At 35.8% G+C, this 16,408-nt stretch overlaps 1 protein-coding gene across 1 annotated transcript; it reads right to left on the bottom strand.

Annotated features, from left to right (window-relative positions):
* Positions 1–12,302: 12,302 nt before the first annotated feature.
* LOC139870773 (uncharacterized) lies at positions 12,303–15,694 on the bottom strand. Its single transcript, XM_071858549.1, has 4 exons — positions 14,654–15,694; positions 14,246–14,367; positions 13,354–13,583; positions 12,303–13,042 (listed from the first exon to the last, which is right to left on the bottom strand). The coding sequence occupies exons 1-4, from the start codon at positions 15,692–15,694 to the stop codon at positions 12,303–12,305; spliced, it is 2,133 nt and encodes a 710-aa protein (XP_071714650.1).
* Between the last annotated feature and the right edge of the window lie 714 nt (positions 15,695–16,408).

The following is a 16,408-nucleotide window of genomic DNA, read 5'->3' as shown; positions in this document are numbered from 1 at the left end:
ACAATGGAACACAAGATTTCATATATAAACATTTTAATAAAAATATTCTAAGTGGTTGAGCACTTGGTAACCATACTTAACATTTAATCACGTCGCATATTCCCTTTATTATGAAATCTTACTACACCGTACCAAGGTGTAGTCACGAAACGAAGTACTGTGCAACCGTTGAATACTGGTCGTCCAGTCCGGTTGGGGTTGTCAGGCCCAATAGATCTATCAACAGGATTCGCGTTTACAATACCGCTGTAAATATTAGTTACCAAGCTACAGGGAAGTATGCCAGTGGTACAACTCAACGTAGAATATATTTTTCAGTTACTTGTGTCCATAGCGTAAAACATAAAATACATGTATTCTCATCCCGAAATATTTAGAGTTTAAAAGTGGGACTATATACTCACTCTTGTCTTGATGATATAAATAATTTGACTCGGTCTTCCGGTTGATATCACGAACCTATCCATATATAATATATCAATATGTTTTCATTTTAAAACAAACGTTATATATATATATACTTGTTATACTTTTAATATTTTGAATATTTCCTTAGTCCGTAGTTAGCAGTCCGATGTTAGTAATTCAATTTTAATGGTTCATTTTTAGATGTTTAATATACCCGCAATGAAATAAATAAAACCCCCAACGAAATAAATAAAAACCCATCGTATATGTATTGGTCGAGATTAATCTTGACCCATGGTACCGGTGTTGTCAAATGACGTGTTGCGTACAATCATGGGATCTTATGATTAATCTTCTCGTGTTGTTTACGGGTGATCCTGAACCATATAAAATTGAATTGTAAGTACATATATATAAAATATCATGTTATCTTAGAAGTATGTGATTTTATGTAAATTTTTCCAATGAATCCCGAAGTCATTTAAGTCTTGGATAACCAATTTTGTTTTGGTCATAGTTTCTTCGTTACAAGTCCGTTTTCGTTGATTCAACTTGCCATCTCCTTGGATCGAGTCCCTCTTTAAGACTATGAACTGTAAATACCTTAGTTTGTATTCAAAATCACACGGCATAGGTCAAACTTTAGTGAAACATATGAAGTTAAACATTTTTGTTACAACAAAATCATTTAATGACCATTTTTCTAAAAATACTTATACTTTGAAAAACCAAGTTTTACCTTGTTAAATTAGCATATACATAAGTTATATTACAGGTCTTGAAGTATTTTAAAAGTTAAGTTAGAAGGATCTATTTAGTTTGCAAACAAGTTTGAAAACATTCAAACTATGTTCTTGTTGTTAAACTTTTGTACCACAAAATAAGATAGCTATATATATATGAATCGAATAAGGTTATGAACATAGTTACTACCTCAAGTTCCTTGGATAAGTTTGCTGTAAAAGAGGAGTAAGAAGCTAGAATCAAAAGGGTGATAGAAGTGGATGAAAGATTGGAAGTAAGTTGGTGTTCTTGGAAGGTTTTCTTGAAGTGTTTTTGTATGGTTTTCTTATGGTGTTTTAGTATGGTTTTTGAAGCTAGATCTTTATGGAACTTTGCTGGATTGTTGAAGGTGTTTAAGGGTTATAAGTGTGTGTGTTTTAGCTAGGAGATTGAAGTAGTAAATGAATCAAAAATGATGATACATATATACTCCTAAAAATGTGATCTTTAAGGATAACATGACAAAATTTTAATTTGTAATCTTATGTATTTGTCAAACAATAATACAAAAGCAATTACCTTATACCTAGGGTAGTAACAAGGGCTGGTTAGGTGGTGATTTGATGTGTATTTACTATTAGTAAATACGTATAGGAGCTTGGTATGATACGAGTACAAATACTCTAGGTATACGTATAGAAATTTTATGAAAAATGGAATGAGGATTCAAATATAGCTATCTTTTGTGAATACACTTATATGGTTTTATGTATTTAAGTCTTTAAAAGTGATTAAATACATTACTTATACAATATATGTATAAACATTATATGTCTTAAGTATTTATGTCAAATAACGTTACGTATAGTTATCGTTTTGAAAACTTAAGTTAGTAGTTTCAAAATACACATATAACTTGTTGTTATTAATACAAAATGAGATATTAAAACATTTATTAATCATGTTAAATATGTATATATACATTTATATACACAAACGTATAATTATCATATATTGTATAGTTCGTGATATCATCGGTCAAACTAAACGGTCCAACGTTGTGTAAAACTCTTTTCGGAAATATAAGTCTCGACAATTTGGATTGCTTATCATGTTGGCAAGGTTTTAATTTATGTAAATATTAATCTTATAAGTGTAAAACGATCAGAAAAATCCGGGTCGTTACATTTTAAAGCATGTTTATTCTCAGGTACGAATTAAGTCTTCCGCTGTGCATTAGCTCATACTAAAGATATTACTTGGAGTCGATCATCGCAATGGAACCAGATATTGATGATTCCATCCAGGGGGACTTGGACGGGGTTTGACATCAGCAGAAATGAAAATGGGCCGCTTTCTGTGCTGGTTAGCCTTAGCTTTGTACTGCTGTCTAGTATTCTCAATTTTTGCCTTCACCTGCTTGTACAGCCACTTCATTTCTTTTGCATTTGCTTCTGCTTCAACACTTTCCTTAGGCTCAATTGCAAATGGAACCAGATCAATGGGTGTTAGTGGATTTGCACTATAGCAGACCTCAAATGGTGATTTTCCCGTGGGGTAATTAGGTGCTCTATTAAAAGAAAATTCAACATGAGCAAGCTTTAGTTCCCAATCCTTCAAACATTTCTTTACAATTGTTCTCAGCAGCATTCCCACAGTTCTATTAGTAACTTCAGTTTGGCCATCAGTTTGGGGATGGTGAGAAGTGCTGAACAAAAGCTTAGTACCAAGCAGCTTCCATAATGTCTTCCAAAAATAACTTAAGAACTTTGTATCTCGATCAGACACAATGGTTTTTGGCACTCCATGAAGATGAACAATCTCTTTAAAGAACAAGGCTGCAACAATAGTAACATCATTGGTTTTGTTGCTGGCTATGAAATGAGCCATCTTTGAAAATCTGTCAATAACAACCATAATAGAATCTTTGACTCGCTGAGTTCTTGGCAATGCAACAATGAAGTCCATGCTCAAATCTCCCCAAGGCTGGTTGGGAACAGGAAGAGGAGTATACAATCCCTTGTGAAAAGCTGACTTAGCTTGAAAGCAAGTAGCACAATCATTAATCACAACTTTAACATCTTTATCAATACATGGCCAATAGAGCATTCATTTAGGATATCCAATGTCTTGCTAATCTCTAAATGACCAGCTAAACCACCTCCATGTGCTTCTCTCAGCAACTCTCTGATTAAATCTTTTGGGATGCACAATCTGCTGCCCTTGAATAGAAAACCATCTTGTTCTACATAATCTCTTTTGGACTCAGCAGGTGAATAATTCAAAATTAGAGCAAAGTCTGGATCAACTTCATATAACTCATTAACAACTGAGAATCCAAGAACTCTAGCTTCCAGAGTTGACAAAATTAGATTTGAGTGTGGTTGTATTCGGACAGAAAGCACAAAGGAAATAGCGGTGGCGAGAAATGAAAATACAAAAAGATAGATAGCTTACCCATTGTACTAAACTGAAGCAGAAAACCAGTTGGATGACCATGTAACTCACGTTGCATCCCATAGTGTGGTGTAATACCGTTATTTCCAAGTAAAGATAGATACTTAGTTCGACCAGTGTACAGAGAAAAAAAAAAATATATATATATATATATATATATATATATATATATATATATATATATATATATATATATATATATATATATATATATATATATATATATATATACCGGTTAGTTTATGGTTGTGGTGATGATTGGCGTTTATAGGGTGGCGGTTGGTGATTAGTTCGTTGGAGAGAAAAGGGTGGTTTAAACAGAAATATAATCTAGCATGTGGGTGTTTGGTTAGATGTGATGATGGTGTGAGTTTACAGTTATGGTGAGGGTGGTTCTCGGTGGTAGCAGCCAAGAATCAATAAAAGAAAACAGTGGATTTCGAATGAGCACATATGGGTGTTTGTTTGCTCACGATGGTTGCAGATAGTTTAATAGGAAACAGAAACAAAGTAGTAGCATGTATAGTTCAAAGATTTGATGTTTGTGATGGTCTTGAGGTTCACAAAAAAAAATCAAGAAAGAAGTGGTGGAGATACGTGGTAGTCTGTAAGAAGGAAAATCATGGTGAGTGTTGATACATCTATAACTTTAGGTATGTATATATGGATATAGAATAGATAAATAATATTATATCTATAATATAAAATAGATTGATCAAGTTGATTGGTAATGTTTACGCGCAATGTCCATATGCAGAGAAGTCAAGAAAACAAAAAGTGGTGGTATCCAATTTCTCTTCATATATGTTATAATACTTGACAGCTAGTAAAAAAATTATCATTCCACTTTATGTTAATTAAAAATAAAAACGTGCACTAACATAAAAATAATAAAGAAATATATTAGCAGCCATCAATAATTCTAATTTTAATCTACCGACAGTTTTCACGGACTATGTATCATCCACTATTTGAAATCAGTGGCGGATAAAAGTCTTCAGAAAAATCCCAAACTTTCACAGTAATTATCTTTATTTATTTCGGTCATTATGGTATAAAATTTGATCATTAATTTATTAAATAAAAATTACATCAACTGTCCCTCTCAATTCTGGGTAAAATATAAAAAGTTCTAAAATTTAATAAACAGCTCCTAAATACATTTTTAATAAGTCTATAATTTATAGAACTCATTTTCGGGTCACCGTTTATTTTAAAATCATATAAGTTTGAATTTAGTTTGCTTAATATCAATCGGAACATCAAACGAGTATCACAATCATTTAATATTTATTTTCACTATACTTTATTTATATATAGTTATGTTGTAAATAATAATTATTATAATATTCTATTTTTATTTTATTTTACATAATTCGTTTTAATAACAACAACATATAATGTTTCGAATTATATTTCCAATTATTATTTATATATATATATACATATATTCACACATAACTATTTACAAATAGTGGTTCGTGAATCATCGGGAATGGTCGAAGGTCAATTGAATACATGAACATAGTTTTCAAAGTTTTTGAGATTTCAACATTACAGACTTTGCTTATCGTGTCGGAAACATATAAAGATTAAGTTTAATTTTGGTCAAAAATTTCCGGGTCGTCACAACCGTAGGGTAATTCCATTAGGAACGTCACCCATAACAATCTCAAGCACCACACAAGGCATTTACCAATCCCAAACTCAATCGGCACATGATAAATAAACAAAGGACATATTTATTAAAATGAAAAGTACCTTAACGTCTTCTCGCCACATCCGTCCCTGCTAACTTGGGACACTCCGACTTACGATGTCCTTCTTCTTGGCAATTGAAGCACACCGTGCCATCACCCTTTGGCACCGAACATTCCCAAGACTTGTGACCGCTCATGCTACAATTTTAACACTTAGAAGCACTAGAATCCGATATACTAATCCGTATAGCACCCGTGCTCACACTTGCACCTTTAGTTCTCTTACTTGGAGCACCATACGAAACAACCCTTCTCTCACTTGAAGGTTCACCAACCTTTGATCGCGAATACTATTCGAAATCCCTAGCCACCGTGAATAAATCCGCAAACGACTTCGCTTGACCCCGGCTAATTTTGTCCTGCAAGTTATCATTCAAAGTTCGATAGAAATCTTCCATCAACATACGATCATTCCCAATATACTCCGGGAAAAAATGAGCCTTCGCCATAAAGGTCGTCTTGAGAGTATTCAAGTCCATAGATCCTTGTCGCAAATTTCGCAACTCATCACGCAATTCCACCAAATCGGCTTGCGTCCGAAACTCCTCGAAGAATTCCTTCTTAAAATTGTCCCACGAAAACCCCATAAAAGCTTCACCACCAACAATGTCGATCTTACCATCCAACCAATCCTTCACCCTACCCCGCAACAAGCTAGTAACGAGTCTTGTCCTCTTCTCGGGAGGGCAATCAATAGTACGAAAACACCCTTCAACATCCGAGATCCAAGTTGTGTTTACCAAAGGATCCGGTCTCCCGTCATACATCGGGGGTTTAGTCCTCATGAAGCTCTTGAGACAATGCTCCATTTCACTACTACTCCGAAATTCGAAATACTTCCTATCCAATTCTTCTCGAAACGCACCCATTTGCTCCGTAACGGCGACCGCAACTCTAGTGCTAAACTCATCGTCATTCGTCTTGATCTCGTTTCGCATCGTCATTCTAAAGAATGCAAAACGATTAGTCCACGAACGTATAAAACCACACGCACAACACCGCCCCATCTTGCTAAACACTCGTTGTACATCACTTGTTAGACACGATTTGCACCCGTAATAAGGTTTGCAAGTCCTTATTACGCACTCACGCCGTATCAACTTGTTAATACAATGACCGCCTCGCTCGATGATATAAACCAACACAACAAAAATTCTACGCAATATAAACACATGCAAGAATTACATCACAACACAAGCCACAATCCTAGTTAGTTCACCTACACGCTAAGGCACTAACCAAGTTCCCATTCCGACCCGTTCACCTACAAGTCCCGCAACAAATAAGCACACACAAAAGTCTAAGTCTAGACACCTATCTCAAGTCGCCTAAATCCCTTAGACCATGCTCTGATACCACTTGTAATGACCCAACCCATCGAATACCGGCCCATAAAATTTTTTCCTTTTTAAAGTACATTAAATAACACTTTAGGTCCCATTACACAATTTCCAAAACGTATTTATTATCAAAGTAAGTTCAACGAACTTAAAAACATACAATAATAAGTTAAACCCCTTAATACAATATTACGTTAGTTAAATCATAACCTAGATGTATTCATTATGACCCGACTAGTTACTTTTACACAAACCGAGCATGGTGATTGGAACTACGCTACCCAATTCTAAATCGAGTCCAAAAGCAAGATCTTCTAAAGCAACCTAGCCAAGATCTCTAATCCCCACGCTTACCCGAGCCACCACCACGCGAACCTATAAAAATATCAACAACGAGAGGGTAAGCTAATGCTTAGTGAATGTAAAGATACTATACACATACATATGCATAAAATGGCTACGCATCACCAAGCATCAAAATAAACACATACCGTCTCCGCATGGTAAACAAACTACAAAAGTGCACATACACAAAGTAGCTACATGCTATGTAATCACCAAGCTAACGCCACAAGATTAGCTACAACACAATAATAAGTATATACACGTATGCAATAAATATAATCAACAATAACAATAAGGTTAACCCCTTAACCCAAACCACATGAAGGTTGACCGAACTACCCGGACCTTAGTGAATTCGTACTACCCGAGATTCACTTCCTTCACCGCTTCTACAACCGAGGTTGGCCGAACTACCCGAGCCTTAGTAAATTCGCACAACCCGAAATTCACCACCTCATCACCAAGATGACCGAGCTACCCGAGTCATCATGAATCCGCATGATGTTAAAGCTAAGGGGTATAAAATACTATTAAATTTTACAAGGAAATACTATTAAATACGATACAATTTTACACAAGATATTTATTTATTTATTGAATGGATATACTTAAACCTTGCTACAACACTTATAGGCAGTGTACCTAATTGTACAGTAGTGTAGTTTTTAGTAAGTCCGGTTCGTTCCACAGGGAATCTTTTTCACAAAGCTTAACGCTATATTAGTTTAAATGTATAAAAATACAAATATATATATATATAAGTAATATTATTATTATAAAGGGGGGTTTTTACCGTTCAATGACCGGTTTGTCGATTTTAAAAACTTTAGTTGCAGTTAAAACAAAATGTAAAATATTAAATAAATAAAAGACTTAATTTAAAGCGTAAAGTAAATAACGATAATGAAATTGCGAATAATAAAAGTGTGATAAAATAAACTTGCGATAATTAAAAGTGCAATTAAATACAATAACAAAAAATAATAATGCGATAATTAGAAGTGCAATTAAATATAAAATAAAGGAAATTAAATATGAAATAAAAGAATTATGCTTATTTAAACTTCCGTAATCATGATGTTTGACGTGTTGATTTTAGTTTTATGCCCATGGGTTAATTGTCCTTTGTCCTGGATTATTTAATATGTCTGTCTGGTTTTTGTCCATAACAGTCCATCGGTCATAAATATAAAGTGCGAGTGTCCTCGTCAAATTATCCTTATACTCGAAGTTTAAATATTCCAACTAATTGGGGACTTAAACTGTAACAAGGTTTTAATACTTTGTTTAATAATTACACCAGGATGTCGACTGAGTGTAACCCAAGGTTTTAATACTTTGTTATCAATTATGCCAAGTGTCCTTGTACATAATTTCACCCCTGTTTTAACAATTCTAGTGGCTATTAATCCATTCCCATGTCCGGTTAAATGAACGATTATTCGTACATATAAATACCCGCCCATCGTGTCCGATCGAGTGTATATGGTTATTTATAGGGACGTCCAATTTTAAATCTTTATATTAACATTAACAAATTATCATTTAGTTAAACCAATATAAAGCCCATTAATAGCTCATAGTCTAATTTCCACAAGTGTCGTTCTTTTGTCCAAACCCCAATTATGGTACAAAGCCCAATTACCCAATTTTAATATTTTTAGCCCAACATCATGATTACTTCGGATTAAATAAGCATAATAATAACTTAGCTACGAGACATTAATGTAAAAAGGTTGAACATAACTTACAATGATTAAAAATAGCGTAGCGTTACACGGACAGAATTTCGACTTACACCCTTACAACATTCGCTAACACACCCTTATTATTAGGATTTAAAATTAAAATTAAAATTAAAATATTATATATACATATACTACGTTGTGTGAAGAAGAAAAAGATGATATTTTTGTGGTGCACCAAAGCTTGATTTTTATAGGCATGTGGGCTGGAACTGGGGCTCATGCGATCGCATGGATTTATGCCTTCCAGGCCATGCGATCGCATGGCCAGCTGGAGAGGCTCACATTTGGTTGTTTTCTTCTGCCGACGGTTTTATAATATAATATAATATATATATTAATTTTAAGAATTAATTATATATTATATTATATTTATGTGCATAGTTGACTTGTAATTTTTAGTCCGTTGCGTCGAGCGTTGAGAGTTGACTCTGGTCCCGGTTCCGGATTTTCGAACGTCCTTGCGTACAATTTAATATCTTGTACTTTGCGTTTTGAATCTTGTACTCTTGTAATTTTGAGACGTTTCTTATCAATAATTGGAACCTCGTTGATTGTATTTTGTACTTTTGAGCTTTTTGGTCGTTTGCGTCTTCAATTCGTCGAATCTGTCTTTTGTCTTCACCTTTTATTATTTAAACGAATATCACTTGTAAATAGGACAATTGCAACTAAAAGCTTGTCTTTCTTGAGGAATAATGCTATGAAATATATGTTTGTTTTTAGCATTATCACCGCACTACCCGAGATTCATTTTCTCAACGTCAAATGCTAGCAAACCCATCGCCAAAGCGTTTATCCAATACGCTAGCCAAATCACAACACCAAGGGTAATAACCCAAGAAGCATAAGCGTATCATATGGACCCGAAGCACAAGAGGAGTCCATTCTTCCACACCAACATAGAGTAAACCCTAGCAAGGGTCACTCTACATACACGCACCCATTTTACACATACATGCACCCATTCTTACACTCACCTTAAACGCCTCGATGAAGTGAAATCCAATCCCGCAACTTGCTAATGGAACGTACCACTAGTATCATCTTGTAGCTAAGAACGAGGAGAACAAAGTTGCCTCTTACGCTTTCGATTGAATCCCGCTTCTTCCTTTCCACAAATCCCTTTGAAAGATTTGAAGTGTTGAAGTTTTGAGAGAAAATGAAGAAGAAAAGGAAAAAGAAATAAGAGAAATGAGATGAGTGGATAGGATTTAAGATCCCAAATCTGGAATACACGTGAAATGACCAAAATGCCCTCGATACCTCTTAAAATTACAAATTTCAGAATCAGTCCACCAGCTAGGTCGCGCCGCGACCCCTATTCTCCGTGCCGCGATAAATGCCTTGGTCTGGGGTCCATTTTGCACGCCTACTGATCTTGATTCTGGTTTAATGCCGCGCCACGAGCGGTAGCTTCGCACCGCGACATTTAGCACAACCTGACCCATTTTCGTGTACTAAACCCATTCCTCTCGTACACACTTGGTTCACTTCATTCACGAAGCATACAAACACTTAAACACAACTACAATAACACATTCGATCCCATATCTTACATACACGAGATTAAGCGCGCACCTTACATCATATACGGGGGAAATGGGGTGTTACAAAAACCAACCAATACGGGTTAACAACACCCACAACTAGCTTCAAACACCCATTTGTGACCTAGATGGGTTTTCTCAAGAACATGCAAGTTCAAACTCTAAAATCAAATTGAAAGAAAATCGGAGTTAGGACTTACCACCACTATCACAACGTAGCTAGAAACAAGATGAACAATGTTAACTCTTGCACTTTGGAGAGATTCAACTTCCTTCTTCACCAATCTAAGCTTTCTCTCTCTAAATGAAGTTTTCTCACTCTAGGAGAGATGAGAGTGTTTGATGGATGTGAAATAATCTATGAATGAGTTTTGAGACCAGATAACCAGCTATAAGTTCGTCCACAAGTGAAAAGACCCAATTACCCTTCATTTAGAACCCTTAAAGTCGGGTTAAAAACATAGATCTGACACAGGAATGTCGTTCCTGAAAATGTAACGTCATTCCATTTTCACGTAATAAGAACGTCGTTCCTTTTAAAAAGAATGTCATTCCTCAAATGGCCTCAAACTCGTTATGTTCACCTGGAACCCATTTCCCTTGATCACAACGTGGTTCCTGGTTTTGGAACGTCGTTCCTGGTTTTGGAATGTCGTTCCTTAATTTGGAACGTCCCCCTTCTGGAACGTCGTTCCCCATTCCTTAACTCATAAAATCCGTGAAAGTCTTAGATTCAACTTTACCGACGACATAGAGTGCACTCTTACCGACGACATAAAGCGCACTTTACCGACGACATTCAAGACGTCATTCCTAAGCTGAAATATGGGGTGTTACACAATCTAAAAAAGCCAGCCAATTTGTAGTGCGCCTCCCATGATTAAAAGCAACCAATGATAGACAAGAATCTTCTTTGGTCACGAAAACATTCTAGAAGAGCCACACACACGTGTTAAGCACATGACTTGGCCTGGTTATTGAAAAGCATAAGTTAAAATTTGAGTCATATTAGCATGCTGGCCCTTTAGAAAGAAAACAGCGTCGCCTACTGGTTGAACTAAGTTTCGTGTGTTGGTTGAACTAAAATTCTTCAGCTGGTTGAACTAGTTTTTAGAGCTAAGTAAATCTCTACTAGTTCATCTGCTAGTTATCCAGTTGAGTGAATTAAAGCTCTACTGGCTGCACTAAAACTCATTTCCTGGTCCTGCTACTGGTTCTTCTTCATTGCTAGCTTGCCTTCAACTATCAAACACTTTATTCATGAAAACTACTTCAGTTTAAGGACTGAAGTAGGTTAACCCCTAAGCCTCTTGAACCAGCTTCAAAAACACTTAGGTGATAAGAAATATATGTTAGCACGACCATTGCTTGACTAGATTCGGGTATAACAGATTTTAAGCTTGTGCTGATTGTGTTACTGATTACATTGCTCAACTCACCCGCATCATCGTCCCCCTCTGAAACGGAACTTGACCTCAAGTTCTCGAGGTTGTCATCTTCCAAGTATGGCATTAGATAGGGATGGCACCCACGGGCGACGGGCACGGATCCTTAATACTCGTGACCCGCCTGCCAAATCTTTACCAGTGGGTACCTGTTTACCCGCCAACGGGTAAATTTTTCTGCCTGTACCCGCGACCCGTGACTACCCGCAACCCACGAGTAAACTCACGAGTTTACATAATGTCCACTTATAACTAATTTTTAGTCACGGATACCCACTACCCGCGGGTAAACCCACGAATAATTATGAAAATATATTAAAAAATCAAATATTGTAATATATAATTAAGTATATGTATGCAGGTAAATGGATATACCCGCGGGTAGCTCAAACGTGCATCGCGGATTGACATGTCGGATTTTAACCACGATGGTTATGAAATACCCGCGACTCGCCGGCGTCTCGCCAATGGGTACAAAATTTTATTCGATCCGTGCCCGCAAGTACATTTTTTCGTAAATACCCGCCTGTCACGGGCACGGGTACCCGCGGGCTACGGGTTTTTTCTCGCTCATTGCCATCCCTAGCATCAGATCACCTACATTAAAAGTGTTAGATACAGCAGTGTCACCAGGCAGCCCAACCTTGTAAGCATTATCACCAATCTTTTCCAATACTTTGAATGGACCCTCAGCTCTTGGCATTAGCTTGTTCTTTCTTTTTGCTGAAAACCTTTCCTTCTTTAGATGAATCCAAACAAGATTACCAGAAATGAAAGTGGGCCGCTTTCTGTGCTGGTTAGCCTTAGCTTTGTACTGCTGTTTAGTATTCTCAAATTTTGCCTTCACCTGCTTGTACATTCTCTTCATTTCTTTTGCATTTGCTTCTGCTTCAACACTTTCCTTAGGCTCAATTGTAAATGGAACTAGATCAATGGGTGTTAGTGGATTTGCACCATAGCAGACCTCAAATGGTGATTTTCCCGTGGGGTAATTAGGTGCTCTATTAAAATCAAATTCAACATGAGCGAGTTTTAGATCCCAATCCTTCAAACATTTCTTTACAATTGTTCTCAGCAGCATTCCCACGGTTCTATTAGTAACTTCAGTTTGGCCATCAGTTTGGGGATGGTGAGAAGTGCTGAACAAAAGCTTAGTACCAAGTAGCTTCCATAATGTCTTCCAAAAATAACTTAAGAACTTTGTATCTCGATCAGACACAATGGTTTTTAGCACTCCATAAAGATGAACAATCTCTTTAAAGAACAAGGCTGCAACAATAGTAACATCATTGGTTTTGTTGCAGGCTATGAAATGAGCCATCTTTGAAAATCTGTCAACAACAACCATAATAGAATCTTTGACTCGCTGAGTTCTTGACAATGCAACAATGAAGTCCATGCTCAAATCTCCCCAAGGCTAGTTGGGAACAGGAAGAGGAGTATACAATCCCTTGTGAAAAGCTGACTTAGCTTGAAAGCAAGTAGCAAAATCATTAATCACAACTTTCACATCTTTATCAATACATGGCCAATAGAGCGTTCATTTAGGATATACAATGTCTTGCTAATCTCTAAATGACCAGCTAAACCACCTCCATGTCCTTCTCTCAGTAACTCTCTGATTGAATCTTTTGAGATGCACAATCTGCTGCCCTTGAATAGAAAACCATCTTGTTCTACATAATCTCTTTTGGACTCAGCAGGTGAATAATTCAAAATTAGAGCAAAGTCTGGATCAGCTTTATATAACTCCTTAACAACTGAGAATCCAAGAACTCTAGCTTCCAGAGTTGACAACAAACAATACCTCCTTCATAGAGCATCAACAACAACATTAGAAGTATCAGCCTTACATTTAGAAATAAAAGAGTACATCTGCAAGAACTCTACCCACTTTGCATGTCTTGAATTCAGTTTGTGCTGACCATTAATGTATTTTAATGCTTTATAATTAGAAAAGAGAAAAAATTGCCTTGGCTTCAAATAGTGAGACTAGTGATAAAAACTCGAATGAAGGCATAAAACTCCTTATCATAAGTGCTATACTTTAGTTTAGATCCATTTAGCTTTTCACTGAAATAAGCTACTAGTCTTTTTCCTTGCACTAGCACAGCACCAATGCCAACACCACTTGCATCACATTCAAGTTCAAACAGCATATCAAAATTAGGCACAACAAGTATAGGTACTGAACTTAGCTTTTCCTTCAATGATTCAATTGTTGATTGGGCAGAACTGGACCATTCAAACACCCCTTTCTTCAAACAATCAGTAATTGGAGCAACAATTGTGGAGAAGTCTTTGATAAATCTTCTATAGAATGAAGCTAAACCATGGAAACTTCTGACTTCAGTGATGGAAGAAGTACTAGGCCATGATCTGATTGCTTCCACCTTAGATGGATCCATTGAAATGCCTTCTTTAGAAACCACATATCCAAGAAACACTACGTTGCTAAAAAAGAAATCACACTTCTCCAGCTTCTCATATAATTGATACTCCCTCAACAGCTCAAATACGTTGCTCAAATGATCCAAGTGTTCTTCTTTAGTTTTTGAGTATACAAGAATGTCATCAAAGTAGACCACTACAAACTGCCCAATAAGTGGTCAAAGCACTTCATTCATAAGTCTCATGAATGTGAGAGGTGCATTGGATAAACCAAAAGGCATAACCAACCACTCAAATAATCCACCCTTGATCTTGAAAGTTGTTTTCCGTTTATCTCCTTCCTTCATTCGAATATGATGATACCCACTTCTAAGATCAACTTTGGAGAATATACAAGAACCATGTATCTCATCCAACATATCATCTAATCTAGGTATGTGATACCTATACTTGATGTTGATGTTGTTAATAGCTCTGCTGTAGACACACATTCTCATGGAGCCATCTTTTTTTTGGAACCAACAAAGCTGGTACTGAACAAGGACTCATGATGGTTCTAACATAACCCTTTGCAACCAGCTCATTAACTTGCTTTTCTAATTCTTTTGCTTCATGAGGAGAACATTGATAAGCTGCTTTATTAGGAAGAACAGATCCAGGTACAAGATCAATATGATGTTCAATACCCCTGATTGGTGGTAAACCAGCAGGTAACGCAGTTGGGAACACAATAGCAAACTCAGATAACAAAGGTTTTACCCGATCTGGTACTACATCATGCTGGTTCAATTCATCACTTTCAACCAGTAACAACAAATAATCACCAGTACCACCCTTTAACTCTATATCAACTTCAGCTTTAGTCATAAACAAAGTCTTATCATTCTTAGCAGTAGGGTTAGCTCTAGGTATTTCACTAGGCTTTAAAGAAGTGAGGGTGATCTTCTTACCATTCACATACAATGAGTAAGTATTTTTGTGTGCATTATGATAGACATACTTATAAAATAACCAAGGTCTAACAAGCAGCAAATGACAATCATCCATAAGAATAACATCACAAGTAATCTCATCTTGATAAACACTACCAATAGAAAATGTAACAGTAACTTGGCGAGTGACTTTTACCTCATTTCCTTGGTTAAGCCATTGAAGTTTGTAGGGATTAGGATGCTTCTTTAAAACCAGCTCAAGTTTTTCCACCATGTGAACAGATGCTGCGTTTGCACAACTACCTCCATCAACAATCAGTCTGCATACATTGCCTTTGAATGTGCACCTTGAATGAAATATGTTTTCATGCTGGCTCTTATCTTCAACAGTTTCTGCTGAGTACATTAATCTTCGAAACATTAAAAACTCTCTAAAATCATCAACAACAAACTCTTCATTTTCAGACTCATCATATGTTGGTCCTTCTTTAGTTTCAAAACCCCCTTGCAAATCTTCAACCTCCTTCAGTGTAAGAGCACGCTGGTTAGGGCATTGAGCTTGAAAATGTCTAAATCCATGACATTTGAAGCATTTCATTCTATCATCTTTGGGACTACCAGTGATATCGGCTAAAAAGTTACATTTTCACCTCGGTATTTGTAGTGACCCGAACTTTTCCATGTTTATATATATTAATTGAGATTGATATTTACATGACTAGATGTTTCCAATGTGTTAAGCAATCAAACTTGTTAAGACTTGATTAAATGAAATAAGTTTCATATAGACAATTGATCACCCAAGTTGACCGGCGATTCACGAACGTTACAAAATTGTAAAAACTACATGTTGTGGTATATATAGACATATATATATGGTTGACATGAGATTATGATGAGTAAGTATCTCACTAAGTATATTAACAATGTGTGATATATAAAAGAAATGAGATTACTAAGTTAAGAAACTCGAAATGATATATATAACGATTATCGTTATGATAACGTCTACTAAATACATATGTATCATATTAAGATATTGATACCCTATATTTAACATGATAAAATGATATTTAAATATAACATTAAGTGTGTTAACAATGAACTACATATGTAAAAACAAGACAACTAACTCAAGAATTACGAAACGAGACTTATATGTAACGATTATCGTTGTAACGATATTTTAATGTATGTATCATATTAAGAGATATTCATACATCATAATATCATGATAATATAATAATTTAACATCTCATTTGATATAATAAACATTGGGTTAACAACATTAATTGAGATCGTTAACTTAAAG

The sequence above is a fragment of the Rutidosis leptorrhynchoides genome, chromosome 10 (assembly GCF_046630445.1).
Source record: "Rutidosis leptorrhynchoides isolate AG116_Rl617_1_P2 chromosome 10, CSIRO_AGI_Rlap_v1, whole genome shotgun sequence".
NCBI classification, from domain to species: domain Eukaryota; kingdom Viridiplantae; phylum Streptophyta; class Magnoliopsida; order Asterales; family Asteraceae; genus Rutidosis; species Rutidosis leptorrhynchoides.
This window is presented reverse-complemented; position numbering and strand designations above follow the sequence as displayed.